Source organism: Podarcis pityusensis, assembly GCF_964106645.2.
Source record: "Podarcis pityusensis genome assembly, chromosome: 5".
In the NCBI taxonomy this organism is placed as follows: domain Eukaryota; kingdom Metazoa; phylum Chordata; class Lepidosauria; order Squamata; family Lacertidae; genus Podarcis; species Podarcis pityusensis.
This window is the reverse complement of record NC_138032.1, coordinates 35,019,341-35,035,250: the sequence shown is the minus strand read 5'-3', so window position 1 is coordinate 35,035,250 and position 15,910 is coordinate 35,019,341. Positions and strand designations below refer to the sequence as shown.

General features: G+C 45.6%; 1 protein-coding gene across 1 annotated transcript in view; it reads right to left on the bottom strand.

The window, feature by feature from the left end:
• The window catches only part of GPC1 (glypican 1), a 200,088-nt gene extending 185,581 nt beyond the window's left edge, over positions 1-14,507 (bottom strand). Inside the window, exon 1 of the mRNA XM_081006931.1 lies at positions 13,552-14,507. Within this exon, the coding sequence (XP_080863057.1) occupies positions 13,552-13,717 (166 nt within the window). The 5' untranslated portion in view covers positions 13,718-14,507. The remainder of the gene's footprint in view (positions 1-13,551) is intronic.
• Positions 14,508-15,910: the final 1,403 nt, after the last annotated feature.

Genomic DNA, 15,910 nt, shown 5'->3' with positions numbered 1-15,910 from the left:
GCATCCATCACTGACACAGCGTTCTAAAATTTTTGTTTCAGTGTAGATGTATTATAAGAAGAATGTCCCATACGGGGGAAAGGAAGAAAATAAACCTTAACACTGTGAAAAGCTGGGCAATCTAGTTGTTTCTGTATGTTTATGAATAGAATGAAATAAAGATTATGGAATTATTATTTAACTGATTGCAGTATGTTGTGACAGATGCCAGCAGAAGGCATCACTGCAGAAACTGCTACATGCCTCAAAACGTTTACAACGCAGGACACCGAGCTGATACTTTTAAGAGCAGATTCGATGATATAATAGTAGTAGCTCCTCCGACTGCATCAAGAAAACCAGTGACAAATTTGTTTGAGCCACAACTCGTAACACATTTGTGTATAATTAAAACATTCAAAGTATGGTGCACAGATTCAGAAAAGGGCAACTAAAATTATCATGGAACATGAAATGAAATTTTAAAGCATTTGGAGCTTTTAAGTTTTTTTGGGGGGGGGAGAGAAAGGAAGTATGAAGAACATGACAGAGGTGTACAAAATTAGGAATGGTGTGAAGAAATTGAACAGAAGTTTCCTTCTTCTCTCATAATACAGTACTAGAACCTGGGGTAATCCAGTGAAACTGAACGTTGAAAGGTTCAGGAAAAAACAAAAGGAGGCATTTCACGCAAGACATCATTATAATCTATGGAATTTGCACAAGCCATATTAGCGGCCATAAATTTGTATAGCTTTAGGGCAGGCATAGGCAAACTCGGCCCTCCAGATGTTTTGGGACTACAACTGCCATTATCCCTGACCACTTGTCCTGCTAGCTAGGGATGATGGGAGTTGTAGTCCCAAAACATCTCAAGGGCCGAGTTTGCCTATGCCTGCTTTAGGGTTAGACAAAGCGGGTTCTCCTTCATGGAGAGCATGTTTTGCGGTAGGAGCAACAATGACATTCCCTATTGCTGGGCGGGTTAGTTTGGATGGCCACGGATTTGATTGGGCACCTCCAATGTTGCTGCGGAAAATTAATTGTTGCAATTTTATTTGATTGATGGAGGTGCTATATTGGTCCCTGTGTACAGTGTTGAGCTTCTTCTTTTCGCTGCGCACATCGGATAACCCACCCACCTTCCCTTTATTTAGGGTTTGTTTGCGCTTACTTTGCTATGCCTGTCATGGGGTCGTTTGCTTTGGAGCAGGGGCCTGGTAGGAATTTTACCATTTGGCTGATTGGCTGGTGCCATTTGGGTTTTGCCTACTGCGTAGCAAATCGTCACAACTTGTAAGTTGCGGTTAAAAGGTAAAGGGTAAAGGGACCCCTGACCATTAGGTCCAGTCGTGACCGACTCTGGGGTTGCGGCGCTCATCTTGCTCTATAGGCCAAGGGAGCCAGCGTACAGCTTCCGGGTCATGTGGCCAGCATGACTAAGCCACTTCTGGCGAATCAGAGCAGCGCACGGAAACGCTGTTGACCTTCCCTCCAGAGTGGTACCTATTTATCTACTTGCACTTTGATGTGCTTTCGAACTGCTAGGTTGGCAGGAGCATTGACCGCAACAGGAGCTCACCCCGTCGCAGGGATTCGAACCGCCGACCTTCTGATTGACAAGCCCTAGGCTCTGTGGTTTAACCCACAGCGCCACCCGCGTCCCCTAAGTTGCGGTTAGGCATTGGTTAATTTTTTGGTTGGTGGAGGGGATGAGGTTGGCTGTGCCTGCCCCTTCAATGCTGCTGCTGCAAGGGTATTCCGTTAAAGGAATCCAAGGGCTCGCCAGGCTTTTGTCCGTATCCCTGACAAAGGGCTAGGGCCATGTAAGAGCCCCAGGGAGCATTTGGGGAGAGGTGTGAGCCTGGCACCCAGCTTTTCCTCTCCCAAAATTGCTTACCCTTACTGACTTCCGCACGGGTGTGGTTGTCAGTTCTGTTCCTACCTCCAAGTGGGAACAGATAGTCGCTAACCAATGCCTAAGCAACCACTCACTTACTGTAATTCAAAAAGTTGCGGCCAAAATTATGCCAAAAACCAAAACAAAAATGATGTGTGAACGTGTTTTTATTCAGGGGTGTCTTGGGGGTCCTCGACACGCAATTCCACGGAGGAAAGGGCCACAGTGGCTGTGTAGTATTGGAGACAGGATGGCCACAGCTAAGAAGAAAGGGTGGCACTTTCTGACTAAACTCATTATTTGAAAGCAAATAATCTTTTCATTTCTCTCTTTCTCTCCTATTTAGTAAGATCGATGCTCACTTCGCTTCAACAGCTCAGGGAGGAATTTGATCCTCACATTCTCTGTTAAAGAGCAACAGAACAAATCCTCCATTTCCCCATGTCTGCAAATGGTAAGAAGTATTGCAATATCTTCCATCTAAAACTGTGGAGGGCATTAACTGAAACCCGAGATGGGTGAGAGCTTTCTAGAGCGTATTTATTCAAAACCATGAAATAATTTTCAAAGCACAATATTCCAGGGACAGTCTGCAGCAGCGGCCAGAGACAGATCACTCTGCATGTACACCACTCCTATCAGTCTGAATTCCTGCTTAGAAGCACACTTTCCAGATCCATCATCCGTGAAAGTAGTTTTCGGGGGGTGGGGGGCATATGTATGAATCATCTGCAGTATCTTATGGTATCAGGTATTTGGTTAGCCATGCTGGGTTGAATTTGTTCTAGCAAGCATATTTTTGGTAATCTTTCCTCTGGCAGAGACAACACCTTGAAACGATAATTTAAAATGTGTAACTGAACTCTTACTTCTCCTGGGAGACTTTAAGTTTCAACTCCTTAGAAGACTGAAGGGGTGTATAAAGGCACACTTAATATAGTTCACAAAAGTTTGTTCTGAAAATAATTACAATCAGATGTTCCATGGTGCCCCCAAATTCAGGTACTGCTTGGACAGCCCTAATAAGGCTTTTAAAAATTGGAAGAACCTACATGCTCCCAGATTCAGGTAGGTAGTCATGTTGGTCTGACTCAGTTGAAATAATCATAATAATAATAATAATAATAATAATAATAATAATATAGATTGCCCAGTAGTTGGTCTCTAAGGCACTACTGGACAATTTTTTTAATTTTTAATTTTATTTCAGCTACATGCTACCAAACACTCTCCAGAATCTGAGAATTCCTACTGTTGTCTTCTCAGTTTTCACTGCAGCAGAACTGAGATTTTAACAATTCTCAATGCTCGATAATATGGTTTTCTTTGTTGAAATATATGGGAATCTAACCACAAGTGTGAACAGCTGCTTTAAAGGGGACTTTTCAGTTTTAACTCAATTAACGTTCTTACAAAATCGACTCAAGGCTGCCAGCAGTCAATGGAGTAATACCTGAGCAACGGCGAAAGTGTACTATCAGCTGCATAAAGTAGAGGGCACATTTCCCCCTATGATAGGGACAAGTATATCTAATATCTGAGCTCAGTGTCCATACCATGTAGAACAAAGCATATTGCTGTTTCATAATGGTCAGAAGCCATCACTACACATAGTCCTGCAAATCAGCAATGTCCCTCTGGCAATGATCTTGTGATGCTTCCAAACAGTTCTATCGGCTGTCTCGTATCATAGTACTGCATAATATTCTCACATGTTAAAACAGAAGAGGTGTGCATCCAGATTCTTTGGTTGTTTACTGCGTCCCACTGTGTTCAACAGGGTTTACTCACAGCTAGGTATGCCTGAGATTGCATTCTGCATCTCAAAAGGCACAGCAATACTTGCACTTTGTGGGTGGAAATGGGGAGGGATTCAGGTGCAATGAATGCTAAAATAGAAGCTGTGTTTGAATAAGGCAAGAGAAATCTCCAAGGTGAGCAATAGAACTAGATAGGAATTCATATGCTAGAACAGGCTGGGGAACCTCAGGCCTAGCAGCAAACTTTAGGCCTCCAGTCCACACTATCTGGCCCACAGACCTCTTCCCAGCCCACAGTCCTGTCTCCAGGCCACATCACTGGCCCTGAGAGATTTTCCCCAGTTGAAATATGTCATTGAGCTCTGATAATCCCTCTTACTTATCTGCAGGGAAGACAGAGAGGTGCATGTGTAGAAATTAGGCTACTGTAAATGTTACCATTGTTCCTTCACACACTTTTGACTCTGATCCTGTCTATCATTGACGTGTGGCCCTCAGAACATTCCCTAGAAAGGAATTGGCCCTCGGGCTGAAAAGGGTTCCCCACCCATGACTTAAAATCTGTGTGATTTTGTCCTTTCCACTCATTTCAGTGGGAGGATTCACAAACTCTGAGGTTCTCCAACACTATCAGGGCAAAACTCTGAGGGATTCATCTAGGACAAATTATTTTTTAAAAGATGAAGTTAAGCAATTTGGTTGGCAACTTCCACTTTTGTTCAAAGGGGTCATGAGAAAAAGTGTTTTGAACAATTAGACTTGCAAACTCCCTAGGGAAGCCAATTGCCCATGGAAGATAGAGGATGCCCAATGGCCCATTGAAAATGCAAATGGGAGGCACACAGCTAAGGGAGTTTTGTGCATGAGTTTAGCAAAATTCAAACAATATGCTTTATAAGCAAATCAATTTAAAACCTTTTGTTTTAAAAACAATCTCCCCCCTGCATAAGCAGGTCTGCATTTTGTAAATTGCAACTCTGAACACTTTCAGTACTCTTCAGACCCGATCACAAAATTCCTCAGTTTTTAGGGCAAGTCAGCCCTTCATTGGAACCCACTGAGATGGAATTTGCAACTGTGTGAAAATATTGGGATTGCCCAGAAGATTATAATCAGGCAGGTTTAATTCAAGCAGGAATTATATACCAGCACTGCAGAATGTTTTGCCTGCCATGTAAAGCTAGTAATGATTTTTTAAAAACAATTGTCCAAAGTCCTGGTATAAGGGGTACATAGCATGTTTTCTACCTATCTCATCGAAAGAAACAGTAACATCTGGAGAAAATATACAGTGGTACCTCGGGATGCTAACGGGATCCGTTCCAGAGCCCTGTTCGCATCCTGAAGCGAACGCAACCTGTGTCTGCGTGGGTCGCATTTCGCTGCTTCCGCACATGCTCGTGACGTCCTTTTGACCGTCTGCACATGCGTGCACGGCAAAACCTGGAAGTAATGTGCTCCATTACTTCGGGTCGCCACCGAAAATAGTTAACTTGAAGCACATTTCTCCCGAGGTATGACTGTATTGCCTAAACATTAGTGCAAATATAACCATTAATGGTATTAATAATAGTAATTTATACCTCCTATACAATCATACCACGAGTTGAATGTACTTTGGGTTGAGCGTGTCCGAGTTGCGCTCCGCATCTTGCGTTCCGTTCGGGATGCGAATGGGGCTCCAGAACGGATCCCGTTTGCATCCTGAGGTACCACTGTATACTAATAGGCTTGATGTGGACCTCAGCAACTGTTTGAAATATTTGTAAAACTTTCCTTTACATCTGTAATAGATATTCTGCTTTGCATGTAGAAGATCACAGGTTCAATTTCTTAGCATCTCCAGGTGGGGCTAGGAATCACCCATGGAGTCTGATGTAGTACAAAGATAGGAAGTACCGTATTTTTCGCCCTATAGGACGCACTTTTTCCCCTCCAAAAATGAAGGGGAAATGTGTGTGCGTCCTATGGGGCGAATACAGGCTTTCGCTGAAGCCTGGAGAGAGAGAGGGGTCGGTGCGCACCGACCCCTCTTGCTCTCCAGGCTTCAGGAAGCTCTGCGCAACCCTAGGGAGCCCGGCGCCTCCCGAAGGTTGCGCAGAGCTGCCTGCGCTCCCGGGCTCGGCGCACCTCCGCGCAACCCTCCGGAGCGGCTGCTCTGGGCTCCCAAAGGTTGTGCAGAGCTCGCTCTCTGACCCATTCTGGGGGCTGGGGTCGGGGGAAGCTCAGGCTTCCCCCGCCCCAGCCCCGCACCTGTGGGGGGGGAAATAAATTCCCCCCCTTTATTCCCCCCCCCCCCAAATTAGGTGCGTCCTATGGGCCGGAGCGTCCAATAGGGCGAAAAATACAGTAACCATTTTCATACAAAAGAGTATATATCAGCAAACAGGGCGAGATAAAAATCTTACCTCTTAAATATATTATCTTGAACAGGTTTTGCTTTAAAATCAATTAAGCAGTGTCACATCAGACCAAATATCCATCTACTCTACCATCTTGCCTGCAGTGGCAGCCAGCTAACGGTAGTTGTCAGAAGGAAGCTCATAGCAGATTGCTGCTCTATTGTACTAGGGTGTAGCTGCCAGACCAACCCTTCCTCACTGTCCATCAATTCCTTTGCCCAACCTCTTCCTCTGCCTAGAGTAGCAAAAGTAGGAGATAGAGAAAAGCAAGCAAAGGGACCTGTGGAAGAAGGTGGCCATAGGGACAACTTTTACAGCTCTCTCTCAAGAACAAAATAGGCAGGATCCCCAGCTTGTCATCTGACAGCCCTATTTGTAACCCATGACTATATACATGGAATCTTTGTTCAGCGGCAAAAGCCATAAAACCATGAATTTGACCCCTTTAAAACTCTTTTTTAAAAGCAATTGTCTTCCAAAATGCAATGAAAACCATTTTTAAAAATTTCATTACTTGTTATTTTATTTTGGTGCACACAAGAGACGTAAGAATTGTGTTATTATTGTTAACTCTAAAATGCAATAAAAATCATTATAAAGGATACAACCGTCAGCACACTATTCCATGGCAATGTATACTATATGTTGCTTACATAATCTTTTGCTTGCCTTGATCCTACATCCAGTCAATTCTATGGGATGATCCTGAGTTCTAGCAATTTTGAAAGAATTTCTATACACTCTCTCCACAAAGTTGGCATTGTGTTCTGCATTAATCATAGATTCTTTTTTCGTTTCTAAATTAAAATGACCCAATATGGCATGCATGGGATTGCTGCCTTACAAAGGGAATATATCCCATAGAAATCAAAGGGCATTACTTCTGAGAACAAGTTTTTTTAGAAAAGATTTTAAAGAGGAAAGTTTTTTAAGTCTATTTACATGGAAAGGGTTACAAACCCCTGGTCACATTTTCCAGCTCTATCATCTCTTTTCAAAATGTGGCAATTGTAAATAGTAGAATAAATGTGTTATATATTTAAATATGATGGTGTGCACCACTGAGACTCAAGGAGTTTTAGCTCTGTCTGCTTAGGTACTAAGTGAAGCACCAATCCAGACCAATGTAGGGAGCTGCTAACATCCATAGAGACTCCATTCCTGTCTCCAGGAAGCCAATCCACTCTATGATCAATTGTGAGGGTTGGTATCTTATATTAGGTGAGAAACCTGAGCAGGGATGCTGATGGCATACCACCTACCCACTGCCCAGCAGCCTCCCCGACTGAGCTGATGGAGGATATCTCAGAGATGGTATTTGAAGAATCCCCTCCACTGTTGTGCTGGGTGGACTACTGTACTGTGCTCTGCGCGGGGCTGCCCTTGAAGACTATTCAGAAGCTGCAACTAGTGCAAAGTGCAGGCTGCTGGCAGGCAAAACATCTGGTGGGCAATTTGGTATCATTAGCAAGTGTGATTACCTCATTGTACACTGCTGACTGCAAATCATTAATTACCAGCACCTGCAATTTAAATCCTTATGGGATATCAGTGCTCAATTCTCTCCATTGTGAAAGCTCTCCATCTGGCTGGCCGCACCTTCAGCTTGCCAATAAGCAATCCATAAAATGATCTGTCCGCTTGTTCAAGGACTGCTACGTTTTCTTAGCAGCCTTAGGTTTCCTTAGAAGTTTTTCATGAGCCCAACTATATCAATGCCTACTGGGCTATCACAGCAGAAAAGCAAAGCAGTGTGCAGCTTTCTAGACAAAAAGAACATATGAAACAGGGACTGGGGTAGTTTATGAAGCATATGGAACTCTCAGACGGCTCTAAGAACAGCTCAGGAAAGTGAACAGATACAGAAATAGCTCTTGATAAGCAATGCATTTGCATATTTGCAGGCACTCTAGAGAGCCGTCTCCCCATGCCAATTCCTTCTTCAAACCACATAGTGGGGCTGGGGGGAGCCTGGAAAAAGGGAGTTAGCAACAGCAATCTCCAAAGGGTACCTAATGAGGAGTCTCATGAGCCTAGCTCAGAAACGAAAGGAAGGAGGAACACTACGTCTAGGATTCAGTGATAAGAATAAAGCATTTGCGGAGACTTGATTGGGATGGGAAGAAACTGCCAATAGGTTTTGAAGGAAAGCAGAAGGTGAGTATAGAGGGATCTGGATATGAAAAAGAGTAAAGCAATAGGAGACAGTGCCGTGCAGTGGGTAAAGCGATATGTTTGGAAACAGGACTGGCAGTAAAGTAGTTTACAGCTCTTTACTTTGAGTGCAACTCTTGCATTTGGAAATGCCAACCCCCCCCCCCATTAAAATCTTCTGCATGTCAGCTCCTGGTGTCCAAATCACATGCTCTATCAAAACACACTGACTCTTATATAGCAGTCACTAGACGGCTATTAGCACAACACAGATGTGACTTTCTAAATTTTTACCAATTTGAAGTGCATATGGCAACCACCAACTAGGAACATGAAGAATTCCTTTTTAAGTACACAGCTGGCAGTGCTAGAAGCAGATGGCTCATAAGACAGCACACTCTCGTTCTCTCATTTTCCATCGTGTACTTCCTCTACCAGCTTTCATAATGGTATGTATGTAACATTACTGCTCCTGTCTACAAGCTATCAAAAGGTACAGTTTAACACCTTGTCATTTACATACATATTCGTCAGACATCACAACAGTGGTTCTTATAATTAGCCCAACCCATTACTTCTAACTGTTCTTGATGCTAGATTCTTGAAATAAGACAATGGATTTAAGACTAGACACATGAAGCCCATACCTGAGCAAAAAATATTTGCGGTGCATGTAGAATCAGTTACTGCATGATCATATCATGAAGGCATAAACCTTTTGTGGCAAGCAAGGTAGGTACAAACTTTAGAAGCTGTTTTTTTGTTTGTTTTTGTTTTTAAGTAAACAAGACTACAGTGGTACCTCGGGTTACATACACTTCAGGTTACATACGCTTCAGGTTACAGACTCCGCTAACCCAGAAATAGTACCTTGGGTTAAGAACTTTGCTTCAGGATGAGAACAGAAATTGTGCTCTAGCGGCGCAGCAGCAGCAGGAGGCCCCATTAACTAAAGTGGTGCTTCAGGTTAAGAACAGTTTCAGATTAAGAACAGACCTCCAGAACGAATTAAGTACTTAACCCGAGGTACCACTGTATATGAATCACATTCTGATTTTTAGAATTTCTGTAAGTATTTTTAAATTATATTTATTTAAAAGAAAATCTGAATATAATACAAGCATGTCAAAGACTAAAATTATAACTTCATCATAAAAATGAATCATGGCCCTTTTCTCTCACATGCAACAAGTTAAGAGGCTGTTTTCTTTGTAAAAAAGAACCAGGGGGAGAAAAATGTCTGAGGACCACTGAGGTTAAGCATTATGAATGACACAAAAAGCCATGTATTGTGTTGTGTTATTGTAGGTATGCTATGGGACCCAGGCAGCCACAAGTCATCACAGGCATACAGTCTTACCAACATCATTAGCTGAAAACATATGGATAATCTTACTCCTATTTATGCTCCCTTAACTATCCAAAAGCTATAATGGGTTCAGTTCTCAAACTTGTTGTTACATTGTTGGGAAGTGCCAACAACGTAATGTCAAGCCTCAATGCATCAGGGATGGGTTCCCCACCTAGAATTCTCCCCAGCTTCCCATTTGCTAGATAAGGAACCTTTCCCATAATCACACTGGTCTTGACTGCCAAGTTTGGAAGGCTTTCAAAATTCAGCACGGCGCCACAATCAATATCCTATCCCTCTCTCTGGCAGGTGAGGGGCACAGTTGGTGTCAAACACAAATTCTGGTTGGCTACCAAAGCCAAATAGAATTTAAGACTCCTGATTCATAACCTTTCATTTGTACAGAGATGGAAAAGACAGAAATCTCATTCACACTGTAATATACGTATACACTGCTGAAGTTTGTCGTTGCCCAATTTGGATTGTGTATGAACTCTGGTAGACCAAAATGCTTCTTTCAATTTGAGGGCACGCATTATGGCCCAATTTCTTCTCTGGCTGAGATTCTAATAACCCAGTTCCTTTACTCTCCCTGTTAGATAAGCTGATGTTGGAGATGGAGGAGATGTTGGAGATAGGGGGTCCTCAGGAGATTGGGAGTGGGATTCGTCCACATGCTATTCCTGATGTCAATGGGTGTGTGAAATGGGTTCGCTGAGATTCATAAATAAAGGTAAAGGTACCCCTGCCCATACGGGCCAGTCGTGTCCAACTCTAGGGTTGTGCGCCCATCTCACTTAAGAGGCCGGGGGCCAGCGCTTTCTGGAGACACTTCTGGGTCACGTGGCCAGCGTGACGAAGCTGCTCTGGCGAGCCAGCACCAGCACAGCACACGGAAACACCGTTTACCTTCCCGCTATAAAGCGGTACCTATTTATTTACTTGCACTTAGGGGTGCTTTCGAACTGCTAGGTGGGCAGGAGCTGGGACCGAGCAACAGGAGCTCACCCCATTGCGGGGATTCGAACTGCTGGCCATACGATCGGCAAGTCCTAGGCACTGTGGTTTTACCCACAGCGCCACTGCGTCCCTGAGATTCATAAATAGGCAAAGGATAATTTCCCTTTTGGGGGGCAGGGGATTAATAGTTTTGTTTAATCAGACTGAGGAGGAAGGGGCTCACAAATCACATTCAGCAGCGCAAAGGACATGTAGACACATGATCAAAGGGCTTGGATTATGCTCCTAGTTTGTGTAAAGGCAGTCTATTAAATTACAAACCAATATGCTTTAAAGCAGTTGGAGTGCACGTGTGTTTAGGGCATGTACACAGATTTCTAAGAGAACTGTGGTCTAAACTACCTCAATTTAAATCCAACCACTTGGCTGCCGAGCAATTGGACACGAAACATAGTAACAAGGTACCTAAACAGTTGCATTAAATACGTTCAAGTAATGGGATCCTGAATAGGTAAACTTGCACCAAATGCTATGGTGCTGTTATTCCACTGCACCCATATAGACTTGAGTTCTTCAGTTTTCTCCTAATGCTGCTGAGCTACACCTAGAAAAAGTTCCAGTCTGCATTTGGTGTAATTTATAGGAATAAAACTCCCTTCTGGTTTTGTTGCAGTCTGAACTAAGCCCTTTGTTTAAATCGGGGATAAGGAAGCAGTGGCCAGATGTTGCTGGATTCCAGTTCTATCATTCCTGCTGGCTGAAGGAAGTCCAGCAACATCTGGAGGACCATAGGTTCCCCACCCCTGGTTTAAATGGCCAAGAAAAGGAAAATCCCGCTTCAACTATCTGCTTACTCCATGTGAGCAGCTGCAAATACAAGACACACAGGCCAATCCTATGCATGTTTAATTGGAAGCAAGTCTCAATGACTTCCAGAGAACTTACTCCCAAACACTATATGCACAGGATTACAGCCTTAGGGAGCAACTAATCTCACCCTGCAGAAAGTTAAAAAGCAGTATTTGTCCAAATCTTATGAACATCATGCTTGACTATCAAAGTAAAAAATATTTCATCCCTGAAGAAGCAAAGGAGCCAGGAGGAACTGTGAATAACTGCAAACTAACAAGACAACTGAAACCATTCTGTAGGGGGCATTCTTTCAAAGCTCACCATATTTCAATGAAGGAAACTATGAGCTGTATGTATCCACCATCATTCGTACTCAGATACATTGAAATTAATGGGCATGACTAAGTTCCACTCATTTCTATAGGTCTACTCTGAGCAAAACTTAAAATACCACCTAATGTAACTGCTTCCTCAACATTAATGTAAAACTATTAGGTCTGCCTGGCATACTACTGAACAGCAACCCTAACCAAACTTATCTGGAAGCAAGTTCAATTTAAACCAGTGGGATTTACATCTGAGCAAACAACAGATTCCATTTAACCAAATTCTACTCAGAGTAGACCCACTGAAATTAATGGGCTAAAGCTACTTTTGTGCTTCAATTTATAAGGGTCTACTTTAAGCATCCCTAGTAGCAGATACAACCCACTGTCAGAAATTGACTGTAGAGCATAATTTTAATGGAATAACGCTGTGGTTTGGCTTTGATGCCTACCCTAAGATTACCTTACTGCTGTGTTGCAATGAGAAAGTTCACACAAGTCAGCTAAAAGGAACCCAGACCTTTTGTATTTTTGCATATTTTGCATGTTTCGATACAGGTAATAAGAAAATACCTTTAAATGTATTCATTTTTTAAAAAGGAAAGCCTCCAATACATACAGAGGAAGTAAGGAAATAATAAAACTGAATTCTGGAACGAACTTTCAGGAGTTACCGCAATCTGCATCTTCCGCTAACTTCCTTGAACAGCTGGGCATTTGTGTGTCTTTTTTAAAAATTGCCAGCTGGTCTTTAAGCCTCTTCCTTCTCAATAAGATGGAGCACACCATCTCTTCTCTTATTACCTTGTGGCATTCTCTAACTCTGAAACCAATCACAAGAGTTTTTCATTATCCACACCACACTTCTGGCTCAAATCCTCTAGACTGCATTACAGCCTTATGCTAAGGGCAGATTTATTTGTTTATTTACAAGCACAGCAAATGACCCCCCCCCCCCCCCAATATCACATCGCCCTTAGCAGAAGAGGTTGGAAGCAGGAGACAAGAGAGCCCTCTACACCACAAACGAAACTCATTTTGAGGCAGCAGTGGCACCGGGAATGATGTGTTTTGGTGGCGGCTACTTGGTTTTAAGAAAATGTCTCGCAGAGACAGATTCTCAACCCTCCCTTCAAAAGCAGACTCTTCAGCAGATGCTGGTTTCGCAAGAACCATCTCAACACAAACTCAACACAAAGTTCCAGGAAATACTGCGGTGGTTAAGTTGCAGCTGACAAAAGGAAATGGAAAAATGGGAAGGTGATGAATAGAGGGAGGTGGGGGTTGAGAAGAAAGGCAAAGAGCCTTGGGTCTTTCCCCTAAACTAGCTACTTAAGACACCAACATCCGAATGGTTTGTTAGATGGATGAATTACAGAAATTGCATCAGTAAGATCTCCCCACTCCACCCCCGCTACCTTTCAGAACACAAAGCAGTGTGGAGTTCAATACAGGGTCTGCTGTACACAGCACCTCTTTCCTGCACCCGGTGCACATGTTTTAGAACGAAAAATCCTGGAGCTCAAAGCCTTCTTCAAGTCCCACCTTCGCCCCCGGAGCCCAGCACTGAGTTCGTCTACAAATGCAATAGGAAAGGAGTGGCACTTTGCACATGCTCGACAGTTGTCTTCTTTAGGGATTGGCTCACGCGTCTCAAGGCTCAGATATGGATTGCAGGGCTCAGTTAACTCCCGCGCCTCTCCGTCCTCCATCGGATTAGTTACCAAGCCTGCCCGAGTCATGCATCCCGCTGAGGATCCTGGCTACCCACATTGCTCGGAGATGGGGCAAAAGGGGCTGAAGAAGGAGCCCTGGGGCAGAAAAGCCGATAATGGCAGAGAACTAGTCAAATGACGCATCTACTCACCCGAGATCTCCGCTTGGGGCACCCCACTCGGGCTGAATCCTTTGGCCCCATAGAGTTGCCGGAGCTCGGCGCAGCTCCTCGGCTTGTTGCCGCCGTCGCTCCGAGCCGACGAGGACGACGCGGCGGCGACCCACAGCAGCCAAAATCCCCACGGGAAGAAACGCATCCTGCCCTCGTAGCCCAAAAGGAAGGGAGAAGAACCTGCAGCGGGCGATCCCAAAGCGGCCTCGCTGTGCTGCTGCTGCCGCCGCCTCTCTCTTCTCAAGACAAGGGATCCGGCGGGGTGCGGAGAGGTGAGGGAGACGCGGTCGCTCAGTCCCACCTTCCCTTGGCCATCTCCTCCGTCTGCCTGCCTTCCCAGCTCCGCTTCCAACAAGCACAAGGGGGAACCCCCAGGGGCGGGCAAGGAACAATGCAATCCCCAGCCAAACCAAGCGGTGCAGGCGGCGGCGCAAGGTGGCCCAGAAAAGCCGCGGGGTCAAGTCGCTTCCAAGGTGGGGCGCGAGGGGGGAAGAAGCGGCCGAGGGACTCCGGAGTTTTCACTTCAGGAAAGCGGCGGCTGGAGGGCAGCGCTTGAAAAGGAGATCCCAGGAAATTAAATCCGCGCGCCGGCTGCTGCTCTCACGGCACAGACGGAGAGGAGGAGGATGAGTGTCTAAGGGGCAGGTTTGCATAGAAGACCCGATCCGGTTTCCCTCCTTTTTTGTGTGTGCGGAATATATAAAAAAAATCCTCAAAACTATTGCATGGTTATTAAACGACAGGCTGCATCTCTTGACCCGAGGTGGAGAGGGAGTTGCTGGGGGTGCCAGGGAGAAATGCAAACGACTGCAAGCCTCGACGGGCAAAGTTTGAGGCTGGAAAGAAGAGGAGGAGCTGCCGATTGTTCCCAGGCAGCGGCGAACAACTGCGCGAGGCACGCGCCTCGGTGCGCGTCCGATTCGGCCGGCGAGCGTTGACTGTAAGGAGGCGGCGGCGGCGGCGGCAGCAACAGCAGTAGCAGCGGCACCACCTGCAAAGAAAGCCAGACCCAGAAAGAGGAGGCTCCACACAGCAAGGCAGGGCTTCCCCGCCGGACGTGGCATCACGCCTCCCGACGGCCAATCAGAGTAGAGTGTAGCGCCCCCCCCATGCGCTCCCTAACCTATGCTCCGCCCCCTCTTTAGCAACATACTCAGCCGTGGGATGTCTCCTTTCAGAAATCGCGGCTGCTCATTGTTTGAGTCGCCGGCGCCGGCCTCCCCCCCCAAAAAAGAAGCAACCGGCGCGTTTATGCGCAGCAGCAGCAGCGAGATCCGAAGCAACGCTGCAACTTTCTCTCTTACTGCGGGACGGGAGGAAGAAAGAAGCGCTTTCTGGAACGCTCCTTCCCCCCGCTTCTCTTTCCCATCGGAAAGCGTGGGGTCTTGCCAAAGCGAATTAAGGCTCTATCGCGAGGGGGAGGGAAGGAGGCGGAGGGGGGAATCGGGCGAGAGAGCCATTGTCAGGCTTGTCGGCAGCCACTCGCTCACGTGGCTGGCGCGCTTCTGCGAAAGAGTAAGGCAGTGGGTTTCGGGCCCATGCATTGCATGGCTGGTAGGTGAAGCGCGGTCCCCCCCCCCCTCCAACTCAGAGACCAGTAAGTGGTCTCCTTACGAAACCGCATTAGTGCCGGAGTTTTCTGGGGGCGCTTTTAACAGTACAGGAGCCTGTTATGCAGCCTGTTATCGGCCCTAATAATCTCCCCGCTACGTACGCAGGAGGAGATCGATCTTGGATCTCCCCCGCTATCTGGGGATCGTGCGACGTAACTCCAAAAAGCTCCCGCTGTATAAACTGCCTCCAAAGGCTCGAGGGCAGCAGCTATTGTTCCATCGCCACCGCATCGCCTTAAGACGTGATTGACTGGCTTACGACGCGTTGATTCCGATCAGGAGCTGCTCTAAAAAACATACAGTATTCGAATTGACACAGCACTTTTATAGTCCTGGTTTCCAGACAGGGATATTCGTTCCGAGTCAGAGGGCTCTGTAGATCCAAAACAATAGGAAGGCAGGGGAGAGTGAGCAAGGGCAGACATATCCAGAGTTGTCTCCCAATAGGTTCTTCGTTCCCCAAGTAAGCAAATGTGTCAATATCAGTACTTTGCTGCAGTATCAATTGTTTAAAAAGTTAGACCACCAGATACAGAACAAGAGCAGCCTGTGCCCTGCAGGGTGCACAATTTGCCACAGTGCTGTGGGAGCAGGCTGCAGCGAACCAGTGCAGTTGGCCACAAATTAGACTTCTGTGAGGTTTCTGCCAAAAAAGGAGAGAGAAAAAGACATTTACTATATCAGGGGAAAGGGATGAGTGTGGCGCTGTGGTCTAAACCACAGAG